At 40.6% G+C, this 27,611-nt stretch overlaps 1 protein-coding gene across 3 annotated transcripts in view; it reads right to left on the reverse strand.

Moving 5' to 3' along the window:
- LOC117421089 (transducin-like enhancer protein 4) overlaps positions 1–27,611 on the reverse strand; it is a 90,050-nt gene that overhangs the window by 17,496 nt on the left and 44,943 nt on the right. For all 3 annotated transcript variants that reach the window (XM_059025418.1, XM_034035023.3, XM_034035022.3), the window contains 4 exons: positions 4,036–4,155; positions 3,753–3,806; positions 3,382–3,534; positions 2,409–2,541 (listed from right to left, as the gene is read on the reverse strand). In XM_059025418.1, coding sequence (XP_058881401.1) covers positions 2,409–2,541; positions 3,382–3,534; positions 3,753–3,806; positions 4,036–4,155 — 460 coding nt within the window. The remainder of the gene's footprint in view (positions 1–2,408; positions 2,542–3,381; positions 3,535–3,752; positions 3,807–4,035; positions 4,156–27,611) is intronic.

The raw sequence follows: 27,611 nt of genomic DNA on the forward strand, positions 1-27,611 counted from the left end.
TTACAAAACAGTTTAGTCTCTTAAGCACCCTGGTTCTAAAGAAAATCTCCATATTGGTGTTTTGATAAAGCCGCCCCTCTTATTAAGAATTTCTACTATGTGAATTTCTACTAAGATGTAAAAAGTCAATGAAAATAACATGTGTATCAATGTGCGCAATGACAATATTGGGGATGGATAGTGGGTTCTAGTTTTCTACTCCTTTTTTACTTCTGATTCAGAATAAAAAAATTTAAAAAACACATAGATAACTCCACGCTAAAGCAATCTACTCAGATTGGAAATGATCAGATTATGAAGTAAAAGCACCAAATCCCTTGTGCAATTAGCAGGTTTATTTACTTTTCAATTAAGAATCTAATTTTGCTCAAGAGTAATTGATGACATCTTAAGTAGCAGAACCCTTATGCTCATCCCTAGTCAATTTATCATGGTTTGTTGACCTGGTGAAGCAGTTAGATTTTAAAAACCAAGAAACTCAAATAAAAAATAAATAAATAAAAACACACAACAAATAAAATAAAATAAAAATACAAATACAGTCCCCTCTGGCAATGTTCGACCAAAGGTAATCAAAATACTGGGAATTTAAGTTTGGTGCCCTTCAACAGGTCGGGATCAATAGGAACTTTTACTATTGTTCTTTAACTGTATGCTTAAAAGTAAGCATTTAGGGGATTACTAGTTCATTCTCACCAAACAGTGAGCAATTTTCAGCTCTCCAGAGCACTTTTGGGAGCTCACAAGCAGCTTAGAGACAACTGAGTGAATTTATCCTGATTTATGTTATATCAGTTTATGCCATCATCACGGTCTCCGTTAATCGAAACTGAATAAAGGACACAAAGCCATGATTTTGTTCAGAACCTCAGGGGCAACACATGGCGTGTGTATATTCCCAAATGTTAAATATATGATAAACATAGAAGAGGAGCTTCTCTAGCCCCTATGCCAAGCTGAACAAAGACTGCACTTACAATTAGTTTCCCGATTGTGAGATACTGTTCCTGCGCAAAACCAAAATCCAGCAATCTCTTTCTACAAGAGGGGGCAGCAAACAGTATTCATGTGCTACCGAACAGGCGGTAGAGTTTATAACAAGACATTACTGATGTAGGCTTATGAATAGGCATAACATGCTCCTTACTGGCATGTTATTCACCTGTTTTATTCTATGGTCAATCAAAAATCTCTTTGATATGGCACCTTCACTTAGCTGGGTTTGGGTGAGATAATAACCAGGGACTAATAATGCCTTAAAAAAATAACTCTACTGCACATGAGATTGTTTAGCCAGTCAGCAGATAACACTGCCTATATAGTTTGGTGTGACAAGTACTGTTGTAGCGGTAAAGGAATAATCACATACAAAGTACACCCTGTATATCTTGTATCTCCTATCTAATCGGGCAGGGACTTTGTAGCATGCCGCATAATTTAGCTGATGCTGTGACAGTGAAAATAAGTGTTCATGTGTAAACCTGATGCTCATCTCATCAGGTGATATCAAATCACTGATCAATACGGATTCTTGAGGCTGAGAAAAAACTACTGTGATAGTGTCGGGAAAGGTATGTGATCCTGCAGTACAACATTGCAGACAGCAATGCTAAGTAATGGTTTTTTCTATAAACTCGATAGCCTGTTCGATAACACTTTATGTCCTGAAAGCACCCGGGAGCTATGCTGCTCAAAGATTTTGCATTCCATGTGCACTTGGTGCCACAAGGGAAGGCGCTCAGCAAAACATTAAAAGGACTGCACCACACCTAAACAGAACTGTGTACAGCAGTGTTAAACTGCACATTACTGGCAATGGAAATTATTGCTGTGTAGATATATCATGCTGTTTCCAAAGATCTACCAGAGGCTATCCACCTAGCAAGATTCTGATATGTTTTAATACTTGTATACACTTCTTTGCATCACAATATGCAATCAGTATTACAAACTCCCTGCACTCCTAATATAAAATAATCTGTCATCCAAAGCTAATTCTGAAGGATTAAAAATCAAGCATTTTTGTATTTATTACAAAATGTACAAGGCACTGGCCATTAAAACAGACAATTGAGGAGCCAGACTTTTCACTCCTATTTAATTGAAAAAAAGGGCCTTTTATTTTTGGACCCTTTCCTAATGCCTGCTGGAAAACACAGCAGACACCTCGCTGCTTCCAACAGGTAGTTCATTTACACAGCTAAGCGGCTCCATTGTTCAAGCTTGCAAAGCCAGAGAGCAGACATACAATACCCAGCAGTTTCTTGTTTTAATTCAATTTCACTGAATTCATCTAAATACAAACAGGTTTGCCAGGGAAGCTGGTTTACATATATAGACAAGGAAACATGCTGCCAATAGCTTTGTAACCCTGCACACCTTAACAATCCCTGAGCTGTTTTTCTTACCTAATGGGTCAGCTCCTAGTAGCTTGCCAGGTACAGCCCTCAGTCCTGGAGTGGAGGTGCTGCCCGGAGTGGGAGCATCTGAGCGTGGAGTTGGGGTGCTGGATTTTGACACTGGAGTAGTAGATTTCTCATTCTGGGAATACAACAGATAAGAAATGAGCAACGTCAAGTTTGTGCCAAGTTTAGTACTGCCTTCTTATGCCTCTGAATCAAATTGTGACGTTTTTATGAATGACTATTGGGCACGTATATACCAAAACACATTGAAGGAATTCTTTGGAGACTCAACATATGTATGTTTACAAGGTTCCCTAGAAAAATGTCAGTTTTACTTGGCTGTAATGGAATAATTACTCCAATGCAGATGTTTTAAGCTGCATGTACTGTATCTGTATTAATTATTATTTTATTTATTTTTTAAAATAAATAATTTAACTGTTGAACACAAAAATCTTAAAACTAACACATAATGTTTGTAAAGGTTGGTTAGTAGCCATGCAAGGGGTAATATATGAAACATGTATTGGTGAAATAATCTGCTACTTCAAGTCTTGTTGGGTCAAACTGCAGATTAATGAAACACTGGTTTAACCGAGTTGATTATGTCACTTAGAACATTTCTCAATTTTCTTAATGCTTTATCCATATAAACATAATTAAATTACATTGTTTACTGTGGTTTATTGAACAATCATACAGTTTTCCGTTCAATATGAGGAAACTTCAAGATTGAAAACTGAAAGATTCCATGAACTACAAACTTAGTTTGTTTAATTAATCAATTTGATTTAAATATATAACAAAGCATTCACTAAAACAGTCCTTATTTTGTAAAAATAGCCATTATAATTAAAAACCCTCAAGATAGATGTATGGAATGCTTCAATACAAGACAAGCCCAGGTTTTTGAATTGCTATGGACGCAATGTTACATGATTTCAAGTTGCTAAGAGCTAACTGTCCCTATACTCACAAGGTTAAGCTCTTTGGACTTTGAAGATGGGGTGCTGCTGGAGGAAGCGAGAGAGGCTGGGCTGATTGGAGCATCCTTCTTGATCAAGCGTGGCTTATCCAGGCCATTCTCTCTTGGGGAATGTGCTGGGCTTCCTCGAGGAGAAACTGGGTCCTGAAAAATATCATGAAATTGATGTATTTATTTTTATTTATTTAACCAAAATGAGGAACTACTTCACATGTTCCGCTATACAGTGTTATTTCACCAGCACCAAGACAACTTTTTCATGGCGAACCCTTTGATACAACTGTGTTTACTCTATATTCTGTGAAAGCTTTAGAAAAAGGGTAAAGTACAGAGTTCTGATCCGATAATGACTGGGCACCTACCTCATTAGAAACATCAACCACCAAGTTGTCATCACTCTTCTCTCCATCACTATCCTGAGAGACAAACAAAACGATGACTCAATCCTTCTATCAACTCGATAGAAACACACAAACCTGCTTCTCTGACTCTTAGCAAGTACCGTCATTTTGATTACTACACAAAGAATGAAAAAAAAAAAATACAAAAATAAAATCCATAAAACACACTTGACACATAGATCATAGGGAAATGTGTCTGGTTCTCATCCCCCTAAAAATAAAATTCATCTACCATGACACTTACATAGCGGGTTGCCAAATCTTTGTCATCAGTCTTCTGTTTCTTGCTATCCAAGGAGTAATCCGTCGAGTTCCTGTGTTTCTCTGCTGCTCTGAAACTAGCTGATGGTGACACAGACGAGCTCTGAAAAGGAAAAAGTCTTTAAATTAGGCTTTGCTCCAAGAAACCTGATATTTTTCAGACTGTTCCAATTATATGCAGATTTTCTCAACAACCCTCAAAATCACTACATTATAACATTTCCGGATTTAAAAAAAAAAAAGGAGTTTAAACCTGCGTTATAAAACACTACAAATATCCTCAAATAGACACATGCATGAACTGGACACCCAATGTGAACATATCCTTGTGTTCTTATGTTATAGACTAAAACTAAAGCTCGATGACAGTGGTGTTTAAAATGTGAACACATTAGGACTAGTTCACTCAAGCATTATTATTATTATTATTATTTATTTCTTAGCTGACGCCCTTATCCAGGGCGACTTACAATTGTTACAAGATATCACATTATTTTTACATACAATTACCCATTTATACAGTTGGGTTTTTACTGGAGCTAGGTAAAAGTACCTTGCTCAAGGGTACAGCAGCAGTGTTCCCACCGGGATTTGAACCCACGACCCTCCGGTCAAGAGTCCAGAGCCCTTATTATAGCAAAAACATCCAAATGACGCATTGTGAGAAAATGTTTCATTTATGTTCACAGATATATATGTAATATTCAACCCCTTGTTCTGTCCTTTTGATACTGCATGGAACACCTCCAAACTATATATCTGATTTTGAATGAATACATGTAGCTATTTTTAATAATTCACATTAAACATCTGTTTTCAAAAGTACTTTCATCAATACTTCATTACATCAATCACTGCTTACTCAAAATTTGTGGCAGCCAGTGTAACATGTAACAAAATAAAAAGTCAAACATTTTCAAATTCTTTTGAAAATGGTAACTGTTCAAAACTATTTACAATTGAAATGTACTACAAGGTCATGAACATAATGCAAGTAAACTAAAATACCCAACTCATTCACAAATGTTTCAAAATCATCCACAAAACACTGCAACACTAAAAATGCATATTTAATGTATTAATTTTAGTAATTTATCATCCTATACAGTAGTCTGTCGCATATCCGACTGCTGTGGTGCCACAGTAAGGGCAGACATTATAAAAAAGAAGGGGTTTAGCAATAGCCTCCAAGTAGTTTTTCTAATTGGTGCAACAGAAAGATTGACACTGGGGCGGGTATTATTCTCGGTTGATCAGAAAGTTAATGACAAGCATTTTTTCTGACGTTTGTTATATATTTTAATAAAATGGCATCTCTAAACAAAGGAATGAGGCAAAGCCATGTTTGGAAGTATTTTGAAGAACCGGACAAGAAAACCATGGTATGCTCACTCCCTCCCCACCACCCTCTGCAACCCTCACTATTCTAGCCTCCTTCTCCTGCTCGCCCCTCTCGGACTTCGATCTGTGCTCACTGCTCCAGAGTCATAAACTCACCACGTGTGCTCTGGACCCCCTCCCCACTCACCTCTTCCAGGCATGACCCCTCTCTCCCAACACCTCTCTGCTCTCTGGCTGTTGCCTTCAAACTGCATCACCCCCATCCTAAAAAAAACAAACTCCTTGGCTCCCTCATCCCTCCTGAACTACCGTCCCATCTCCCTCCTCCCGTTCCTCTAAAACCCTCCAATGAGCGGTTCACTGCAAGCACTCTGCTTTCCTGTCAACACATTCTCTGCTCGACCCCCTCCAATCTTGTTTTCGCCCGGAACACTCCACTGAAACTGCTCTTCTCTCCGTCACAAACTCTCTACTCTGCATGTGCCGCCTCCCTCTCCTCTGTCCCAATTCTCCTTGACCTCTCTGCTGCCTTTGACACAGCTGACCACTCTATTCTCCTGTCCTCCCTTGCCGACACTGGACTGTCCGGCACTGCTCTTACCTGGTTCTCCTCCTACCTCTCTGAGCGCACGTACCAGGTGTCCTGGCGTGGCTCACCCCTCTGCCTCTTGCCCTCTTTCGACTAGTGTCCTCCAAGGCTCATTCCTGGGACCCATCCTATTTTCTCACTACACTCGCTCCCTGGGTCCTCTCATCTCCTCCCATGGCTTCTCGTATCATCTTTATGCTGATGATGCCCAGATCTTCCTCTTCTTTCCCACCTTTGACTCCGACATTTCCTCCCGTATCTCTACCTGTCTCTCGGCCATCTCCTCCTGGATGCACGCGCATCATCTCAAACTCAATCTCTCCAAATCAGACCTCCTTTTCTTCCCCCTCTTCGTCCCCCACCGCCGATCTCATTATCTCTATTCCTCTTGAATCCACCACCCTTCTCCCTCCTCATCTACCAAAAACCTTGGTGTCACCCTTGACCCCTCCCTCTCCTACTCTCAGCACATCTCTACTCTGGCACGCTCCTGTCGCTTCTTCCTCAGCAATATACGCAGAATTCCACCCTTCATCACCGATTACGCCACACAGCTCCTAGTTCAAGCCCTGGTACTGTCCCACCTTGACTACTGCAACTCCCTCCTGGCTGGCCTTTCTGCCTCTGCTACCCATCCACTCCGGCTCATCCAAAGCTCTGGTGCCTGCCTTGTCTTTTCCCTTCACCGTTTCTCCTACGCTACTCCGCTCTCTGCACTGGCTCCCTATCACTGCTCGCATCCAATTCAAAACTCTTGTACTCGCCTATCGCTGTCTTGACCATTCTGCTCCCTCCTATCTCCAGACTTTGTCCCTACACCCCCTCTTGCCCTCTCCACCTCCGGCAGACTAGCTGTACCCTCCCTCCACTCCCCCACCTCCAGAGACCACTCCTCCTCCACCCTTGCCCCTCAGTGGTGGAACAAACCACCCACGGATATCAGGACTGCTCAGTCCCTGACCACCTTCCAGCGCCTCCTCAAGACACACCTGTTCAGACAGCATCTGCAAACACTACAACTCTCTACCATGCTGGACTATATGGCACCTACTTGTACTAGTACTTGCATCAGCTTGTACTTGCACTGAACTGCTCCATACCTTGCTGCATTCAACTACTGCTCGTACCTATAACTACTTACTATATCTTGTATTTGATTTTACTCTTATAGGTATCTGTACCTTACGCTTTCTGTAATTGCTCTTATTTGAAATCATTCTCATCCATTTATCGTACCTTCTAGCCTATGTGTTTTTACTGGACTTTACTCATATAAGCAAATAGTTATTATAAGGTTTAACTGCACTTAGTCAAATTCTCTCTTATAAGTTACTGTATGCCTTATTTTACTCTTACTTGAATTGATTTTATTGTACTTTTATATCTGCTCCTATCTGTATGATATTCTGTGATATTTTATAATGTGAAAGAACTCGCTTTAGGATCTGCAAACAATTGAAGCGCGTAACGGTTCTGAATAAAAATAAGCAGTGGCTAGATGACGGTCAAGGACATAATGCAGTATGTGCACCAAGTCATCCAAGGTCCTCCACTTTTGCCTGGTCCGAGTTTAGTTGTTGGCATGAGACTCAGATTCAGCGTCTAGGAAACTGAATTAGCTGGCAAAAAAAGCTACACCACTCAAATTTTCTATAAGCTTGACAAAGATGTTAATTACTGTAAAAGCACCGTTTAATTGGGTCATACACCAACAGATACTGCCTCCAGCATTGCCAGCTTTCAGGTGAGGGAACCCTCCGAGTGCCTCTACATTAGAAATATTTGTAACACTGAAAAAAAGACTGGCAACCAGAACGGATCAATGACAACATACAGCGATTTTCATTTATATTCCATACTGTGGGATTTGTTTTTTGGTGGAGTGGAATGATGGTATTCAATGTCCTTTGCATACCAACCACTCTTAGTACCCTTCACTTATACTTTTAAAACAGCAAAAGATTTACGTACTCGCAGTTTACAAAAAACTGCAGTAATACTGAACAGTACTTTCCCTATCTGTAAAGCCACCTCTGCTTATATTTGTGGATGTTCAAAAAATAAAAAATAGACCCTGAAAAGTATTCTTATACTTTTGTTAATTCCTAATTACACTATACCAACCTGGCAAAGAAGCAATCATGTTTTCCTCTGTATTAAAGTTAAAAAAGAATGCCTGCAATTATTGAACTGCCCCTGTAATCTATATAGAAACTGCTAAACACACACACACACACACAAAGACATTATAACAACTGAAAAACTTCCCATGATTTTAACTATACCTTAAAATATCACATTCACAATAAAATATCATAATTGTCTTCCTTTGGGTAAATACATATTTTTTTATTTTTTGGTCATTCCTCCATAATATAGTTCCATGACTTTGCAGGTCGGACAAGGACCTAACATTACATTGTTTACTCAGCAGTGTAATATAGGAATGTAATCATATAAACCTAATATAGGAATCTAATCATATAAACCTGTTCAACACAATGCTTAAGCAATTGAAAAACAAAACATTCTGCATACACATTCCAATGCAAACACCGAGGGAAGACTGAAAACTGCAATCCAAAAATTTTAATATAAAACTGTACAGCAAAGGGATTTGTTTTAGTGAACACTGCAGGTTTATTTCCCAGGGCTCTATGTTGGATCCCTAATCTTGCATTCAATTTACAGTAAGTACATACTTTAATAAAACACACACACAAATATACATACTGGGGTCCATTCCAATAATCTAATCCGTAGCAGACATATCATTTTGATATTTAAAACAGGACATCCCGGCATTTAACCAAAATATTCTAAAGAGATTCAGATCAACTGAATAGCCCCACTGTAGGCACTCGCGTCTGAAAGCTTCTACTGAATATACAGGGGACATCAGTATAAAAACTTAAGGAAGGATGGTAAAGTAAACATGGAATATATCAATCCAATGTTTGAGTGTTGTGAAGGAAAAGACAAAAAAAAAAGTCACCAGAAAAACACACTAATGACAGATATGCAAGAAAGGTTTTATGATGATGCAAGACAGCCACATGTAAAACAATACAATTAGCATAAATTTAACAAACCTTGTGAAGCAAAAATAATAAGCGGTTTTTTCAGCAAATTTGCTGGTATTCTGTCAAGCTAAACCAAAATTAGTACATTCAAATCACTTACAATATGTACCCATTAACCTTCAACAAAGTAATACGCTCATAAATTAAACCCTCATGTAAAGCCTTCATTAACATGAATCTAAATTAATTTAATTACATAATGACAGACTCAGGTGCTGCTTGACTACTGTTTTTCTGGATATCTGCCAAAGCCAAAGAATGTAACATACATATTCCAAATGGGAAATACTAAAATGACTCTAATTTCAAAAGAAATCCAGTTTACAACCTTACAGTACCAGTATGCCTTACCACAACCCCCCTGTTTAAAATTTGAACAAAAATATTTTAGGTTTTCAATAGAATTGGCTTTTGACCCTGCTTTTTAATTGAGAAGTAACTAACAGTGTACAGAAGTGAAATGACAAGTTCAGACATATCTTTACAGAGGAAAGTCATGACAGTAAAGAACGGAAGACTCCAAAGGGTCTTGCAACTACATTAGAGGTTGACTGGTACTGATTTTACCAAAACCTATATAGATACTGCTAACAGAAAAGCTAATAGCAGATTGCTGAAACGATGTTACCAATATTAAGAAAATTATACAGTTTACTGAAACTAGCAGACAATGTGTACTTGAGAAATTCCATTAATGGTGAAATAAAAAGGATATCAACAAGTAGGAAGATTTTAAAAGATGTCTATTACTTTAAATCATTTGCACGCCATAGCTTTACTTTATCGAAAGGTTTTAAGAGTGCAACACTGGTTTGCTGTCAACTTTGGATCTTTCATTAAATTCTACTCTGCTTTCTTACCGTGTGCTTCCAAATTTGCTTCTGGATGATAAGGTGACTCCATCCATCTGTTATCTGTAACCGCTTAATCCTATAGAGGGTCGCGGTGAGCCGGAGCCTAACCCGGCAGACACAGTGCGCAAGGCAAGACTACACCCTTGATGGGACGCCAGTCCATCGCAGGGCAACTAAGAGGTAATTTAGAGAGAGGCCAATCCACCTAGCCAGCAGGTCTTTGGACTGTGGGAGGAAACCGGAGTACCTGGAGAAATCCCACGCGAACATGGGGAGAACATGCAAACTCCACACAGACAGACCCAAGGCCGGAATCGAACCCAGGACCCTGGAACTGTGAGGCAGCAGCGCTAACCACCACACCACCCATAGGTGACTCCAGATATTGGAAATATTTTTTTTATAGCAGAACATACATGTATATATAAAAATCATTTTTATTATTAAATCTATTTCTTGTAGAATGCATTAATACGCTGAGGGAAAAATATATTTTACAAAAATGCACAATACAGCCTAGTATGCTAGAAACTAAAGTTTAGGCATATAATTTTCAAGGAGACACTGCTTTCTTTATGTTCAAAATAAAATAAATATATAGTCTTACTACCTGTATGTTTCTTTCTCAATCTGTGCTGAATTCAGCGCTCCTGCAGTGTAATACAGTATCTTGGTAGCTCTCAGTTCAACTTTTTTTGCCAGACAGACCAACCATAGCATGTTCTGGCCAGGGAAAACAGCCAAGTTTCAGTTTCAACTCGGATCTTCGATTTATGATGTGTGTGCAACAAACTGAATTATTGACGCTGCTTTTTGAAAATGAAAAAGAAAATTCTGCCATATTGATATGATGATTTTAACAAGAACAATATATTCAGCAAACCCCAATATCAGTCCATATTATTGGTGAAACAAGCTCTAATTTGTCACATCACAAAATGAGAAGTGCAAGCTAAAACGGTTTGTTATAGCCAGTACTTATGAACCAATGGTTGCAGTGGCTCAGTCATCATTACCAATTGTCCAAAAGGGGTAAACTTTAGACATTACCATTCTAACGTCTGACTTTCTGTATAAATGTACCAGTGTTAAATTTGACCAAATTCTGATAGAAACATCCTCCACAGAGATTCAGCTTTGAAAGTTCATTTATCAACTTAACAGTAAAAGCAATGAAACGGGTTACAGTTCAAAAACAACCCACTGATAGAATGATGGTGAAAAGAAATCAAACTGCAGGAGCAGTCCAGGTACTACTTAAATAGCTACAGGCTACAAAATGGCTAGCTCTGGGAGACAGGAGCCATTTCCTCAGGGATTAGCCAAGACAAAGTCACACAGCGGAAAACACTCTGCACACACTGTTCCAATCACATGACCGCCATTTTCTCTTTCAAATGTAGGTCACTAGCACTGTGAGAACATTTTTCTTGCGGTATCTGCAACCTACCTTTCTCTTGCTGACAGTGACTGAAAACAATTACTAGGCTTCGCCCAGCCTGAACACCCCAAGGGAAGAACAGGAATCTCATTTATTCTTAATAGCCAAGGACTACTGCCATAAAAGGCTATTGGCGAGTACAGCCTGGCTTCTGCATCAGCCTGGAGGACACAGGCCCAACCATAGCCACACCACCCAATCACAGAAATGTGAAATGTTTGATGGCCAGGGTAGGGTAACTCACTGACTTTACTATTATCACCCGCACAGAGAATAAAATGGGGATCCAATACATTTTCGGAAGGAGGGGGGGTATTCATTTATACAATTTCTAATTCTCTTGACAATTCTCTTTAAAATTGTAGGAATTAGCCACTGCCATTAACACCATCCATGACACACCGTGATGATACTGCACAATTGATTTTTGACACTTACAGGTGGCAACCAAAAAGATTAAGTTCGACAGCCCCAACAAATCCGACTGCAATTTTGATTTTTGATCACTAGGCAAAGACAGCTCTCATCTGTCAGAAGTACTAAACCAATGTTATTTTCAACAAAAAGGGGGTGGTTCTTTCACTGCTGTAGCCAGTCAAGCACAGAAACTGGTTATGGAGAAGTACCAGACAATAAAACAAAGAGAGAGTAAAAAAGTATATTTTTAAAAAAGTGTATAAAACAAACTGAACCCAATTCCCTGATTTCAAACAAGCTAGGGCTCCACAAGTACCTATTTGTGTGTGTCCTCTTTTCCCCTCAATAGAAATCACTATTATTGTCAAGCACTCCTCTTATCTCTACCTTTTGTTTGTTCCCATTTGTATCTAATGCCTTTGTCAACAACCCGACAAAAGGAAGAGCAAACAAGCAGTACAAACAGTGGGTCTAATAGCACTGAAGCTAAATCCCCCACAATTATCCACCCAGCTGCTCAATCCATGTTCAGACTGGTTATCACTGACAGCACAGTCAACAAAGGCAGTGAAACCCAATAGCTGTGTGGGTCAATACTGTCACTGTAAATTCTCTGGAGCAGGAAATGCTATTGTTTCAACAAATTCGCAGGATAACTGAAGCACAGAGGGAGTGTGTGTTGGTTTTAGGGTTGACGGCCTGTGAACCATACACTGGCAGCCATTCTTAAATCTTTCTATTTACAAGGGTGTGCTGGGTGGCTGCTAGAGGCTAATGCAGACCTATCACCAATATGAAAGATGTGAAAGGTATAGAGTAGACAGGGGTTGAGGGTAAGTGAACGACTCTGCACTGGTGGGAGGAAAATACAATGGATTAAGAATGAACTGTAAAACCCTGGCAGGGTGGCAATTCACTGTGTTTATGTGTCAACCCTCTGCAATCTAACACCATGAGTTTGAAAACCAGACGGAGGATTTAAAATTTGGTGCTGAATGCAGTGATGTTCCAACTCAATTGCCCTGTGTATGATGCATACCTGTAGTATAGTGAAGGGGATTTTGAAAACTTGCAAAATTCTACACTGGTTATTCACATGCTGCTGAATTAATACTATCTACCAGTAGGTGTTGCTAAGAAGCAGGCAACGCAACACTGGGGAAAGAATTTTCACAAATTACATACAAAATATTTAAATACTGTCTTGCCTTATATTTGATGTAGATTCAAAAAATGAATAAGCTCCTTAAAATATAATGGAATCTGAAAGTGAATGAAGAAACACTGTTGACTGGCTGAACTTGGCACTGATGAATCTAGTACTATCATCCAGTTAATTAAAATTGTGTTTTGTTATATTGAAAGCAAACTGCCTACTTTATTCATATTGCTTGAAGTGGTAATAAATATGTTTTCTTACCTAGCACAATGAAGTCCCTTTATTATTTTGCTGTAATGTTTGGTTTTCCAAAACTTTATATTTTCAGTTTGACCCAGCAGGAGTGGATTTATCCAGCCTTCCTGTCAGGAGACTAGAACTCTATGTGGAGTACTAATACCTGCTGTACATTTACATTGTGTTCACAGGTAATCTGCAAACACAAATACAAACAAATACATACATACATACATACATACATACATACATACATACATACATACATAAATATTCAAATACACTTCTAAAAAACTAGCCCCAAGTCAGACCTTCTATTAGAACAAATATTTTGTAACTACAGCATAGCTACCTGACAAGACTGCTACAGATCAAGTAGTGAGTCAGACAGCTACTGTCAAAGGTTACTGTAGCTTGCAGCTCAGTGGCAAGGGGATTCAGCACTGAAGACTGTTGTCTGAGCTCAGTTTGTTCATCAGTTGTCACATACTCCTTAACATTCACACAGCACGGTGGCGACCAGCTCGCGTTCTACAACTACTTCATAAGCATGGCTGCAGTATCGCTTGATGCAGACTGAAACTTTGCTTGTCCTGCCCTTTCTTCTTTAATGTATCCCAATCTGACCTGCACTGTCAGGTCAACTCTCATGGAGCACTGTGCCAAACTACCTCATTCACCATCATCCTTCTTCTGGAACTGCTACTTTGGCATACAGCCCCCTCTTGATGCCCTTATATTAAAAAAAAACTTTAGTACGCATTTAGTGCATAGATAAAAAGGATACACAGGTTGAACGGACTACTGAAGAGGATGCTTTGTATTTATAAAAAAAAAAAAAAAACAGCAGGTTTTTATTTGTTGTCTATTTCCTCTCTAGAATTCACTGCAACCCAAGTAACCCACAACAGATGTTTACAGCTGCAGAAGTGCAAACAGCTGTCAGGAGCCATCTTGGGGACTGCCACATAGAGCCTACAGGAGTTGCAATGGCAGATTGCTTTGTAGACAGCGAAGATTCTTCACTGTAGCCTTGCTTCCCAGCAGTCTGAAAGGTTGTGGATGAGGATTCGGAAGAAGGGGTTAAGATATTTCACCTGGGCGATACACCGAAAGACATTTTATTTACAAAAGGAGTCCCAGAGGTAGCATAACTCAGAGCTTACCAACAAATACAATAAAAACAATGGCAACAAACATGAAAAGCCAAGAAACAAAGTGGTGGCTCCACAGAAAAATGCAGTTTTTCAAAACACAGTCTAAACAGCAGGATGCAAATAGAAATGCTGGACAGAGACAGTTGAGAGGGGGCGGGGGGGGGGGGACAAAAACAATTATTTATAAATTAATCAAGATTATTTTTCATTCTCTTTTTTTGCAAGACAGACCAATAAAACCTCCACTAATGCCTAAATTTACTTGAAAATGTTCTATTAATTTCCCTGCTGTAGCAGAAAGTAAGCTAATAACATCCCACCGAGAGTGCTGTCAGGCTGAATCCCTCAACCACTGAAAGCGCTGCCTGGATAAATCTCACTTCACTTTTCCATTCCGTCAACCACTTAGGGCAGGGCCCAGGGGAACTCTCTAGCTTATCCCTCCTCACGCAATGTCACAGACAGAAGCCAGAGTGGCCCAATCAGTGCAAAGAAAAAAGAATAAAATAGAAAGATTAAATTCACAGATGTTCATGCATTGCACATACGCCATGCCCTGTGGTCTGTTGCTAGGGCAACCAGAGACCACCAGTGAGAGTTTTATTGGCTTTATGAAGTGCATCTCAGAGACTATAGTCCAAGAAATGCTGCTTGATAATAGTGAGGCTTTCAGAAGCCTTGTTCTGCATTTATCCACATTTAACCCACAGAGCTTTATCAAGGAGCATTGCTATGCGATTCCTCAGAACAAAGAGCAAATCAGTCTGACAACAAAAATATAAGAGAAAATAAAGGAGAAAAAGGTGATCGCAGTGGTGGTGTGGAGGTTGTATTGTGTTTGCCTGGTCTCTATTCAGTTAGCATTGGTGAAATGGATTCATTTTAAAATCCAAATCTAAGCATCTGAATTTGGGGGTTATGGTATCCAGAAGTTCTTGGCCAATTCAAGCAGGAACAGCACTGGTAGAAAAGGGAGGGGGTGGGGGTAGTATTTTAAATCATATGAATATGGCAGAATCATCTTTCAGCAATTAAAAGGCTTAAGCTTTCTGAACTAGTTGCTATGAAGACTGGATGCTAAACTAGCTATTAAAAGAGAATTTACATTGTGTGTAACAGGAGCAGGCTTACTCCGAATATATTAATTGCAAATACAAATCTCTGTATGGTAGAAGGTACATTGCTTTTTGCGCTTACATTTGTAATTACAGAGGATAATAACCAAGCCTCAGAACAACAAATATCTTGTATTTCAAAAAGCTATGAAAACTTTGTTCTTGCTAGCTTTTTCCCTTAAGTGGGATTCCTGCGCACGTGGAACGTACATTTTATTATCCACCACTTACATTAATGCTTACGCACTAGTGGTGTCTAAGAAATAAGAAGTGTAACGTATTGGAATCTATTTTTATAATTACTTTTCCCCCTATATTTTGGTAAGATTTCAAAACCGACAGCATAATTGAAAAAATCAATAGATTTCCAGAGGGCCTCATCCAGAAGAAACTGTCTATGTATATATTTATTGTTCACTTTATATTTATGAATGCATGCATCGTGCACAAAGACACACACAAAGCGCATGGCAGCAGTTATTTTTATGCTGCACTAGTAATGTTCAGTATTTTATAATTTAACGTGTAATTTGTATAGACATTAGTAGTAATTGACATTTAGCTATAAAAATAATTTCAATTAATAAGTCACCTAAACAATCAACTTTTTTGCATAATATATAGCCAGACCAGTGCTAAGCACTAGGCACAAGCTGTATACACCTCATGACACAAACACTGACCCTTTTTATTCCAGTCACAAGCCCTTAGAGCAGGATCTAACAGGACCAGACTGGTCTTGTGGCTTAGTGTTGACTCGGAGAGAAAGCGTGAAAGATCAACAAGAAGAAAACAAAAAAGAATAAGAAAAAACAGACCACAAAAGAAACCCTTGCCGGGAAAGCGATACATACAGAGACCGTTATTTCCTGGGAAAAAACACTATTTAAACCCTGAACAAGAATAAGCTTATTCAGACAGCCCCCTGCCCCTTTGTGGCATGGTGCTCCATGCATGACAGCAAGCCAGGGCCCCTTAATAGGATTTTCATATTATTTCCAACAGCTGCCTAGAAGTTATTTGTTTATGTAAAGGGGGTCAGAAACAACTCCTCAATTCAGACATCTGCTTCTAGGGCACTTCTTAGGAGACCACGGAGAAAGCGGCTTTGTTGCCATGGAGACCTATTTTTTCCCCACTCTTTTACATTATTGGATAGTGTAGTGTTTCTGATTTTGTTTTGCTTTTTTAAAGGCCAAGTGTCTGTCAACTGAGCAAATCAACTTTTAAGCCCATTAAAAATATCTTATTTGATCCCTTTCCCAGAGCTGTCAATTAAACAGAATGTTTTACTGTAGCTGTGTTTGAGTATTTGAAATGCATACAGCCAATACACCAGGGAGTACAGAGGTGTAAAAATACTAATTACACAAAATTAGCACATTATAACTGAGTGAGTTTTTTTTCTAAACCAAATGTTACCCTGTATTGGATATTCACTATCACAATTTTTTTTTTTTTTTTTTTCTTATAAATAATTTACCGTGGGCTGCTGAGATGGAACACTACATATCCTGCAAGGTCTTTCTTGCACATAATATTTAAAGCTGGGAGGCATGAGATAATCAGAAGACCTGAAAACAGTCACACACTGAGTAAGTGGCCAAGGTGGGATTCAAACCCACTATCTCCTTGCCATTAGACTTTTAGATCTAACCAGTAAAACTGTTACCTGCATAAATCCACTATCAACTTGGTAACAAATCTGCAAGGAGTTGTTCATTAGAAAGTACCACATGTAAATAGAGGGCCAGCTGATGTTCTCAGTTTACTGTCTAGAGTTGTTAAATCCTGCCTGTGTGCCAGTTTCAATTACAGCTGCCCAAAATGGGTGGGCCTGGTTGTCCAAGTAATTAAGGGGCTACAGCTCCTAGTCCTACATAATGTTCTGCTCTGGTAGCTTTGCTCTAGGCATGAGATACCATGTCCATTCTTTAAATAGAAGGTAAAACTTACATGTTTAAATCAGTGTACTGAAGGCCCTAGCCAAAACATTTCTCTATGTTTTACGTTTCAACCTACTGTTTATATAAATTAAATACAACAGACCTAATGCTTGTATCTAAAATCTATAATTCTGATTTTCAACTGCAAGTAAGGCTCCCATTTCCACTCTGCCTATCCCGTGACAGAGACAGGTGGGCTACAGGGGGTATTACTGGGTTAAAAACAGAATGCGAAAGGGCTATTGGTATCATTATCATATTTGGGAGTATGAGCAAATATTCCTTGCAGCTAAAAAAAATAAAAAAAATAAATAAATCAGCATAGCACCACAGTAAGATTCCGGCATTCATTCAACCGTTGCCCATACCTTTAGATGTATTTCCAGGGAAACTCTGCTAAGCTGTACTGCACATAGCTAAAAAAAGCCAAGTTTCATATTTTGCAACAAACCCAGGCACTCTATATTTTTCTTGTACGCACTGACACTGTGCTTTACATGTAAAGCAGCCACAGAGCATTCTGAAGTCTGCAGTGAACTACCAGAGCAGTGATAATCACTTCACCAGTCAACAGTAAAAATAATCAAAACTTGTCAAAAAGCTGTGTGAAAGGGTTATCCAAACAAACAGACACTGTAAGGTCACAAGTCTATCTATGTAATAGTTAGGGCTTCGGGTTTTTTTTTTTTTTTAATAGCGATTTGAGTTTTATGTAAATCCTTTTTTATATACTCTATGCAATTATTGTTACTTTCTAAAATGCTTAAGCGTTTTTCACAGTATGTATAATAACTCGACAGTATTTGCCCACTTCAAATGTACCTTCTTTCCTTTGCTGTCTTCCACAACGAAATCCTTATGGTCACGAGCATATTCTTGTGGCATTTTTTACCTTTTGTCACAATTTGCAATTATGTTTTATTCTAACTGTAATATAGCTTTAAATCCTGCGAACAAGCCTTCTAATTGTAATTGTGTTTTAAATCTCACAAGCAGAGTCTCCAATAAAAATGTAGGAAAAATGTAGGAATTTGCTGCCACTCAGTAGATGGGGTGGGTTTAAAGTATTCAGAACGAATCACTGATAGATACAAGGTCAGGAAGAAGGGGCATTGCCTAGCTGCACTGGGAAACAGTTTGTTTTCGTTTTTTGTAGTAGTTTTTTTAATTAAATGGGAAAGGGGTGAAGTCAATGTGAATTGAGTAACCATTTCCAATACTTACAGTTTTTTTGGTATTTATTGGCTATACACAGATTTATTTATTTTTGAATAAATAAAATGGGGGGGGGGGGGATTACCATTTAAAAAAAAAAAAAAATTAAAAAAAAAAAGTCAAAACTGAAAATCAGAAGCCCTAAATATAGCATACAAAAGGGTGAATAGTACCAGGAGGATGGTTAATAAAATGGGAATATCTTATTTTTTTTAACAAAGCACTAATGAAATAAACAGCTAGGCTAATGCAACAAATTGCTTTGTGAATTAATATTTGTTCTACTTCAGTGTACAGTTGCTGGATTAGAATATAACAAATAACAATGTCATACTCAATTACATCACTAATCTATCCACGTACACCACCTGAGCACTGGCCATGCCCCCCCAAGATATGTATTCACTTGTTCCACAAACAAACAATTAGAACACATTTTTGAGAATTAAGGTGCTGTGCATTCATTTGCCCAGAGGCAGAGATCAATTAATATCTAACAAATTGCTACAGCGCACCTACTGGAACACAGCCCTTTAATGAAACAGCAACGTGTGATTATTTGCCATCCTTCATCACCGCTCCTTTTATTTGCAACATCTACACATTTACTCACCCAGTGAATGTAAATAATGAGTTGCATACAGAAACTGTTCATTTATCTTTTGGTAACAACATACACTCCCTTGCATTTAATTTCCAGTATTTAGAAACCTCTAACCTGCAGAAAAGACCAACTATAAATTCTAGAGTAGGGATTCTAAATATTAAACATGGTGTACTTTGAGTAAATCAGTCCAATCTTACTGTTTAGGGATTTCTTCACAGAATACTGCCAATAAGGGACTAAAAGCATATTTATAATTAAGGATATGATTTTGGCACAGTGATTTGTAGTACATTTCACGGGCTAGTTGTGGGGGGGGGGGGGGGGGACACACACAAAGGCCACCAAATAAAGTAGATTTAGCTACATCAACATACACAATAGCTTTGAAATAGTACACCAAAACCAATACTATAAAGATAAATGAACAAGATAAAATGACAAGCCCCTTGAGGATTCTATACAGGTAGTGACTAAAGTTTATTCAAAAGGATTAGTCTACAAAAGACTACAAAAATATAAAAGCCAGGGTAGACCCTGACTTATTTTATTATTATCACACAACTATACTGATGCAGTTTGTGCTGACAATTCTGGGACAGATTACTGCTGACAGAAAAAAATGATCTGGAGCACTGTGTGTGTGTTTTCAGTAATAAGAACGAGACATTTAAATTGTTTGTTTCCGAGTAGCCTATAGAGCACTGCCCCTTTTTTAAAAAAAAAAAAAAAAAAAAAAAAAAACACAACACAGAGTGGAAAAGTCAAACCACACAGGCAGGCACCGTGCCCAAGAAGCATCACAAGATCATCACAAGTTCAACGGCAGTCTGAAGTATATATTTAGTAATGCTTAGTTTTAGAGAAAGTGAGTATTTATTTTCAAAACAGACTTCTTGGGTACACCACATTGCATGAAAAAATGTTTCAAGAAATAAAATGCAAGTATTAATATTTTTTTGAAAATACGAGCCCACTTTGTTTAAAAAAATAAATTAACAAGTGCTGTATGTATGCATGTATTTATGTGAAGATCACAACCGAGAGTTTACAGTAACATACGATCTGTGTTCATTTACATGCTCGCTCAGCTACAAAATACAAATCTCATTCATCTACATAGCTACACGTAAAGTGTGCATACACAACAAAACAATTTACAGACACTCAGATTTGTATTTTCACTGTAAGACACACTACATTTTAAAGGAAATGCCTAACCATATGCATTTTTACATCCAATTTCCGAGATTTCACTGACTTGTTCAAATTCACGATTTCTGTGAACTCTGTGACTAAATTATTTTAGTTTGTGTATTAGTTTAGTATATTAAAAATGTACAAGACAGTGTTATTTAGAATTAATGCATGTATAGTAACCATTTTTAATATTGAATTATGTTTATAAATCGTTTCGCTGTTAATATTGAAAAAAATAAAAATGTTAAATATTAGAAATATTTTTTTTCAATCATTCCAATCCATGACCCTAATATGTAAAAACTCTTAGAAAAGAGAGCTTTGTTTTATTAGGCTTTAAAACGTGGTTCTTCTACATAAAGAATCTTGTTTTGCATCAGTGCAAATGGTACTCACAGATTAGAAAGCCTTGTGTAAAAATGTTAGAGTCACTGTTACTTTTTCTCATAATGTATTTGAAAAATGATTTAGCCAGATAGAGGGGTAAAAAAGTTCCTGTGCTGTGGAACTTTTTTTCTCTTTGGGTATTTGTTTTTAAACAGACTGACAACAAAACATTATAGACAATGATTTTTAAATATAAAAAAACTATTCAACTTTCATGCTGTTAAGTAGCACAACACAAAATAAAGTTTTGTTAATTTAATCTTTTCTGTCATCTTTAAAGTTCTTTCCATATACTGCCCCACAGTCCTTTTCAGGGCATGCATGTACAATTAAAAGTAAACCTTGATACAAATGTTTAAAATATTGTGATATATATCGTTATCATCTGTAAGGTCTAAAATACTGTGATATTATTTTTAATGTGTATCGCCCACCCCTAGTTGAGGGTAGTGTAGCAGATTAAGAGTTTGAGAAGGAGGTAGATTCAAGAACCACCTTTATCTGGGGATCCTCCCACCGCCCTTTCACTTGTGCAAATGGGTGTTTCTTTGTATACTAAAGCATATTATTCAGTTATGCATTACAGTGGTTAAATAGCTCAATAACACACAGTGGTCCTACTTGCACAAGGTAATGACGTTAACTGGGCTGTAGTTTGAAAACAGACCCGCTAGACTGCCCAGTTTACACAAAGTACCCATTTAAAGCTGTAGCATGAGATAAAGGCTATGGTTCTGTGAAACAGATGGACTAACTAAAACATTGGTCACACACCCAGTCCCAAGTCATAACTTATCACTGGAATTCCTCCAATGCAGAACAGCCTCCCGGAGGTTACATTATATTGCTGGCGTCTTTATGCAGTGTTTTCCTCAGGGTTGAAAGAATGTTTGGGATTACAGTATCTGGTATGCATCAGAGTCACGACTTGGTTTTCTGATCACCCTGATAACCACAGAGTCACTTACGTCCATCCCAAATGTCAAAAGTCAACTGTTGAATGTGGCAATTAATTATCAGGGAGAGTCCGTTTTATAACTAATGGACTTACTTAAAGTCTAATGGACTTACTTCAATGACCACTTTATGTTGTCATACTCTACAAAACTTGAAGTTATTACAATAACCCTGGTTCCCTGAAATAGAAATGTAACTATTACCGAATGGGTATTTACCTCCTAAAGAACTGAATACTGAATATTGTATACTAAAGCTGCTCACCAAGTCTGTGATACAGTCATGGCCCGTCCCCGAGGTCACAAAAGGACTGTGCTCACAGATCTCAGCGTCATTTGTCCTTCTTGCCTGCTGCAATCATTGACGCAGTGACCTTGAAATTTAATGGTTACATTTCTATTTCAGGGAACCAGAATTATGATAATAACCTAACATTTCCTTTTCAAGTCCGAAATGTAACCATTACCTTATGGGTGAGTGTACAAAAGCCGTTGCAAGGGAATATTGAACAATGACTGGAATGCTACAAGGCTAAGCCGAGGCTGCCTTGTGTGTTGCCATTCGGAACACCAGTAACAATTAGCTAGGGTTAAAAAATTGAGGGAGAGTTTCACCTCTAGTATTACTAAATTAGTCATTAGCAAACGCTTTTATCCAAAGCATACAAATACAAATACAAATACAGGGACTAGGCGGTGAACTATGCATCAACAACTGCTGCTGCAGAGTCACTTACAACAGGACCTCGGTTTTACGTCTCATTCGAAGGACGGAGCACAAGGAGGTTAAGTGACTTGCTCAGAGTCACACACAATGAGTCAGTGGCTGAGCAGGGATTTGGTAGAAAGCCCTTTTGTTTAACCACTGGACCACCAAGCCTCCTCTATGCCTGTGTTGTAAGGGTCGACTGAGAAGCTGCCCTTTTGAGGATCCACATCATTAAGTCTGTAGAACCTAGTAAAGGGATGGGGAGTAGCCCACACTGCTGCATTGCAAATGTCTTTGACAGATGCACCCTAGAATAAAGCCCACAAAGTTGCAATGCCCCTGGTAACGGGCAGTGAGCTTTTCTAGAGGGGGCAAGTTGGCCAGCACATATGCAGTCCTGACCGTGTCTGCTATCCACTTGGACAGCCGCTGCTTAGATAAGGCTTGACCATGGAACTTTGTCCGATAGCAGATAAAAAAATGGTTTCGGATTGCCTCCAACTTTTCGTCCTGTCCACATAGCACGTCTGGGCCCAAACTGAGCAGAGTGTATGGAGCTGTCACTCTGTCAGACTGGAAAGGAGGTGGATAGAAAGCCTCCGATTCCACAGACTGGTTGACATGGAATGCCGAGTCTTTGGCAAAAAGGCAGGATTGGTACGGAGCGTGACCTTTGTCCTGGCCTCTGTAAAAATTAAGCAGGCTTTCACTATCAAGAAAGCCTGCATCTCACTCACTTGCTTTACAGAGGTGATGGCGAGCAAGAAAGCCACTTTAAATGATACAAATTTCTGGTCAGCTGGGGCTTAAATGGAGCGCCACTTTTAGCCTCAGCAAGGAACAATGTCCTTCATTAGGCGGCCGAAGCTGCTGAGCCCCTTTCAAAAAGTAAGCTCCTGGAGAGACTGAGTCATTATTAACATGGCAAGCTGAAATAGCTGCCAGATAGACCTTTAAAATGTACAGGGGGATTTCCCCTCATCAAACAGATCCTGCAAAAATTGCAGTATTACTGCCATGGGACAAGTCGTGGGGTCAAACCCATGAGGCAGACACCACCTCTGAAAGACGCCCCACTTGTATCCATATTGGGAAAGCGTGGACGCTACTTTGGCATATTGTAGGGTGTCAATAACCCTATTGGACAGGCCCAGATGGCTCAAATGCAGCCGTTCAGGCATCAGCACCAGAGCTGTGACTGAGCAGGTCGCGACACGTTGGCATGCTCCGTGACAGACTGCATCAGGGTTAAAAACCAGTCTCCTGGGCCAATAAGAGGCTACTAGGAGCACCTTGGCCCGGACCTGTCTGATTTTCTCCAGACACAGCGGGAGCAGGGCGAACAGTTCTCCGTCTCCTATTATGGAGAACCAGAGGGGACAGTGGGTTCATTCCTGGGTAAGGCAAAGAGGTCTATCTCTGCTCTCCCGAACCTCTCCCAGATGAGGCTCACCACGTCAGGGTGAAGCCTCCACTCTTAGCTGCTGGGTTCCCCTTGAGAGGAGGTCCACCACTCAGTTTGTCACCCAGGCAGATGCATTGCCCGCAGTGAAAGGAGGTTCTCGTGCATCCACAGCAAAAGCTTGCGATGGACGATGGAGACTGGGCGACCTGAGGCCGCCCTGGTGGTTGATGTAAGCCACCACTGTTGTGTTGTCTGTACGGACAAGCACATGTCTCCCTCCAACTTCCTGTAAAAAATTCTACAAAGGCCAGGTAAACTGCCTGCAGCTCTAAAACACTGATGTGGAGCCCCTGCCAAGGGGGGTTCCCACACATCTTGCACACCCCGGCCATTCCACACGAACTCCCTTCTGGTGACACTGCCCAGCACTACGCCTAGGTGTAGTTTGGCCGACTGTTTCCACAAAGAGACTGTCTTCAGACAGTGGTGGGACACATTCAATAGGCAGTCCCGGATCAATGTGGGCTGAAAAATCCTGCTGTTGAACCAGGTCTGCACAGGGCGCATGCGCAGGAGATCCAATGGAAGGGTCTGAGAAGCTGCTGCCATCAAGCTCAGAAGTTTCTGGAACATCACTACCATGAGCGCTCTGTTGAGCTGAAAGAGCTCCAAATAGGTGACTATTCTGTGCATTCTACCATCTGATAGAGTGGCCAGCATGGACCCGGAGTCCAAGCACACTCCTAGATAGGAGGCTGTCTGGGAAAGCGTGAGCTGGCTCTTCGCATGATTGACCGTAAGGCCCAATTGTTGAACGGGGGAGGTGACCAGTTCCGTGCGAGCCTCTGTCTGTGCTGGAGACTGGGCACAAATTAGTCAGTTGTCCAGATAATCGAGTACTCTGATGCCTTTGAGTCTCAATGGGGCCAAGATAGCTTCCATGCACTCCAAGAAGGCATGGGGAGCTAGGGAGAGGCCAAATGGCAAGACTCATACACGGCTCCCTGAAAGGCAACCACATGTACTTCCTGTGCGCTGGTTTTATGGGAATGTGGAAATAGTCCTGATTGATTGTCAACATTTTGAACCTCCTTTGGCTTAGATACAGATTTACTTTACCGCTTGGGCACTAGGAAGTACCTGGAGTAGAACCCTTCCTCCAACTGGAGGGGGTGTATCCTGCAAATGGCCCATTTTTGCAGCAGAGCTGCTACCTCTTGAGACACCATAATGTCATCCTGTGGGTCCGTGTCTGATGTTACAGTCACGCAATGAAAAGGGAGGGGGACCGTGCTTGAACTGCAGCGAATAGTTGATCTGAACGGTAGTAAGCATCTAATGTCTGTGGTGCACTAACGCCAATAGTCCAGATGGCTTCCCTGACCCTGGGCCTGTGGCAGCATATTCCTGAGGATGCTGCTTAGCCTGTGGCTTGGCCTGCAGCTGCTGTCTCTGCGCAGGGCGGTGGAACCTATTAAAGCCTCTGTAGCGAGGAGCCATGGGCCGGTTCAGAACATCACCTCTGGCAGGGGGCGCAGCCGGCTATGCCGGTCTTATGCGGTGAACGCACTGGCAGGATAGGCTCTCTTGATGATCACTTCAGAGACCCGGCACTGCTTGTTAGGGCAGGCAGCGTCCTTAGATAGGAGGGCTAACTTAGGCCCCTGGACCAAAGCGGCAATAGAAGCCTCAACCAGTGGAAAATAGGCCAGGCCCAGCTTCTTCACATCATGCACCCTATATTCAGTGTCCATTGACTGAGAAACAGCAGGAGCTGTTGCCGGACAATCCCAATAAGACTGGATTTAAAAAAAAAATCTGTGTCAACTGGGGGGGAATATGGGAGAGGTGGTAGGCTTGTCATCGAAAATCGACTGCCTTGTTTCTCCTGCTGTAGGCCAGGGCACTTGCAAGATTGCAGTGGCCCTCTTGATTAGAGTTATAAGCTCTGCCAACAGGGAGAGCTTAACCGCAGGGGACGCGAGGTCAGACTCCATGTCCTCAGACAGGAACACAAGCTCCTGTTAGCCTACCTCCTCAGGAGGAGGCGATGGACAGTATGTCCTCCTGCGGCCAATCTGTGCTTGTTATCCTCTGGGGCCCCCCAAGGTAACAGGCGGGGAAGGTGGCGCCAAACGTTCTTGCAGTAATTCAGCGAGAATGGTTCCTTGGTGATAACAGCTACCCAAAGCTTTTCCATCTGCTCCGAGTCCGATGGTGGCCTGGAACGGTGACTCATCTCTCTCTTACGTGGGGGAAGGGGAAGGAAAGGCAGAGCTCAAGAAAGATGAGGAAGATCATGAGGATGGTTTCCGGCATGGGTGCGTGTCTTTCCCGGGTGCGTTGTCTGCTCTCTTGGCATAGAGCCATGCAGTGAGGATGCAGCCACCTCTCTAAAAGATGGTGATGGGGAAAAGTGCTGAGCAGGAGCAAGGGATGCAGAGCGCTCCTTAGAGCTGCGGGGATAGCTGTTTCTCAAGCGTGATTTTGGAAAAAGGGGTATAAAACTCACAGAAGCTGCGATTAGCCGTGCTTTTCCTCAATAAGCAGACTGGCCTTGAATGTCTCACAGGGATATATAACCCAGGCATGATACAAGGAGCAAGCAATGCAGTGTACAGATACAGCTGGAAGGTACTGGGTTGGTTCGGTACCGGTCTGGTGCATTTAACATCGGGTTGGTACTGGTTCGGTGGCTTTCGCACCATGTAGGTTGGTACCGGGTCGGTACCAGTTTGGTGCCTTTCGTAAAGGCTCGGCATGTTGCCAGTTCGGCGACTTTAGCACTGGGTCAGAACCGGGTTGGTACGGTACGGTACTGGGTTGGAACAGGGGCAGTACCTGGTCGGTTCGTTGACTTTAGCACCGGGTCGCTATGGTTACAGTCTGGGACGGCACTGGTGCGGTAACCTCGGTCCCGGTTCGGGAGCGGAGCGAGTCAGTGACCTCGGTACCGGTTCAGTACGGGTCTACCAGTTCGCAGTTAACGTGGGTGGCAACGTACAGGGATGCCCACACGTAAAAGCCACTGGCAAAAGCACTCAGTCAGTACCACACACAAAAGACTGAAGGAAGCCTGCGTGTTAGAATGGACTAACAGCCCTCGTAATGGTGATGCTAAAAGCTGTCACCAAAACAGCATCAAGATACTGTGGTTGAAATTGCAAGAAACAACAACAATTGAATAGAGTACCTTGGTCCTGCGCAGTGCTGCTGAGCCCATGTTGCAGACAGGCCTGCGCATAGTATCTGTTGGGGCGTGCGGAAACACACACAGAGAAAAAACACTTTCTCAACAAAAAACATAAATTAAATAATTACATAAATAATATAAATGTCTTGTGTATGGTGCTAAAAAGCAAAAACGAGAAATAAAATAAGCTCCAGCCAGAGCTATGCAGCCTGGGGGGAAGAGCACAAGTCAGCCGACTGTTGCTGGATTCCTGGGAAGGAGTGACTGGAGCCGCTGGCTTCACGTGGGGCATAAGGCCACAGTGGGACGCAACAAGCAACAGACTGTAGTGCACACAATATGCCTAATTAGTAAAAACTATTACAGTGATGTTTAAATATCACATATAATTTGTGTAAAAACACAACAAATGCAAAATATATACAGATAGAAGCAACAATGTACTTATCTGAACAAGGCTCTCCGGGGCCAGCCATGACTGCTTTGGTTTATAATATTCAGGATTCGGGTCTTTAGGAGATAAATACCCATTTCAGTAATGGTTACATTTT

The sequence above is a fragment of the Acipenser ruthenus genome, chromosome 1 (assembly GCF_902713425.1).
Source record: "Acipenser ruthenus chromosome 1, fAciRut3.2 maternal haplotype, whole genome shotgun sequence".
Classification (NCBI taxonomy): domain Eukaryota; kingdom Metazoa; phylum Chordata; class Actinopteri; order Acipenseriformes; family Acipenseridae; genus Acipenser; species Acipenser ruthenus.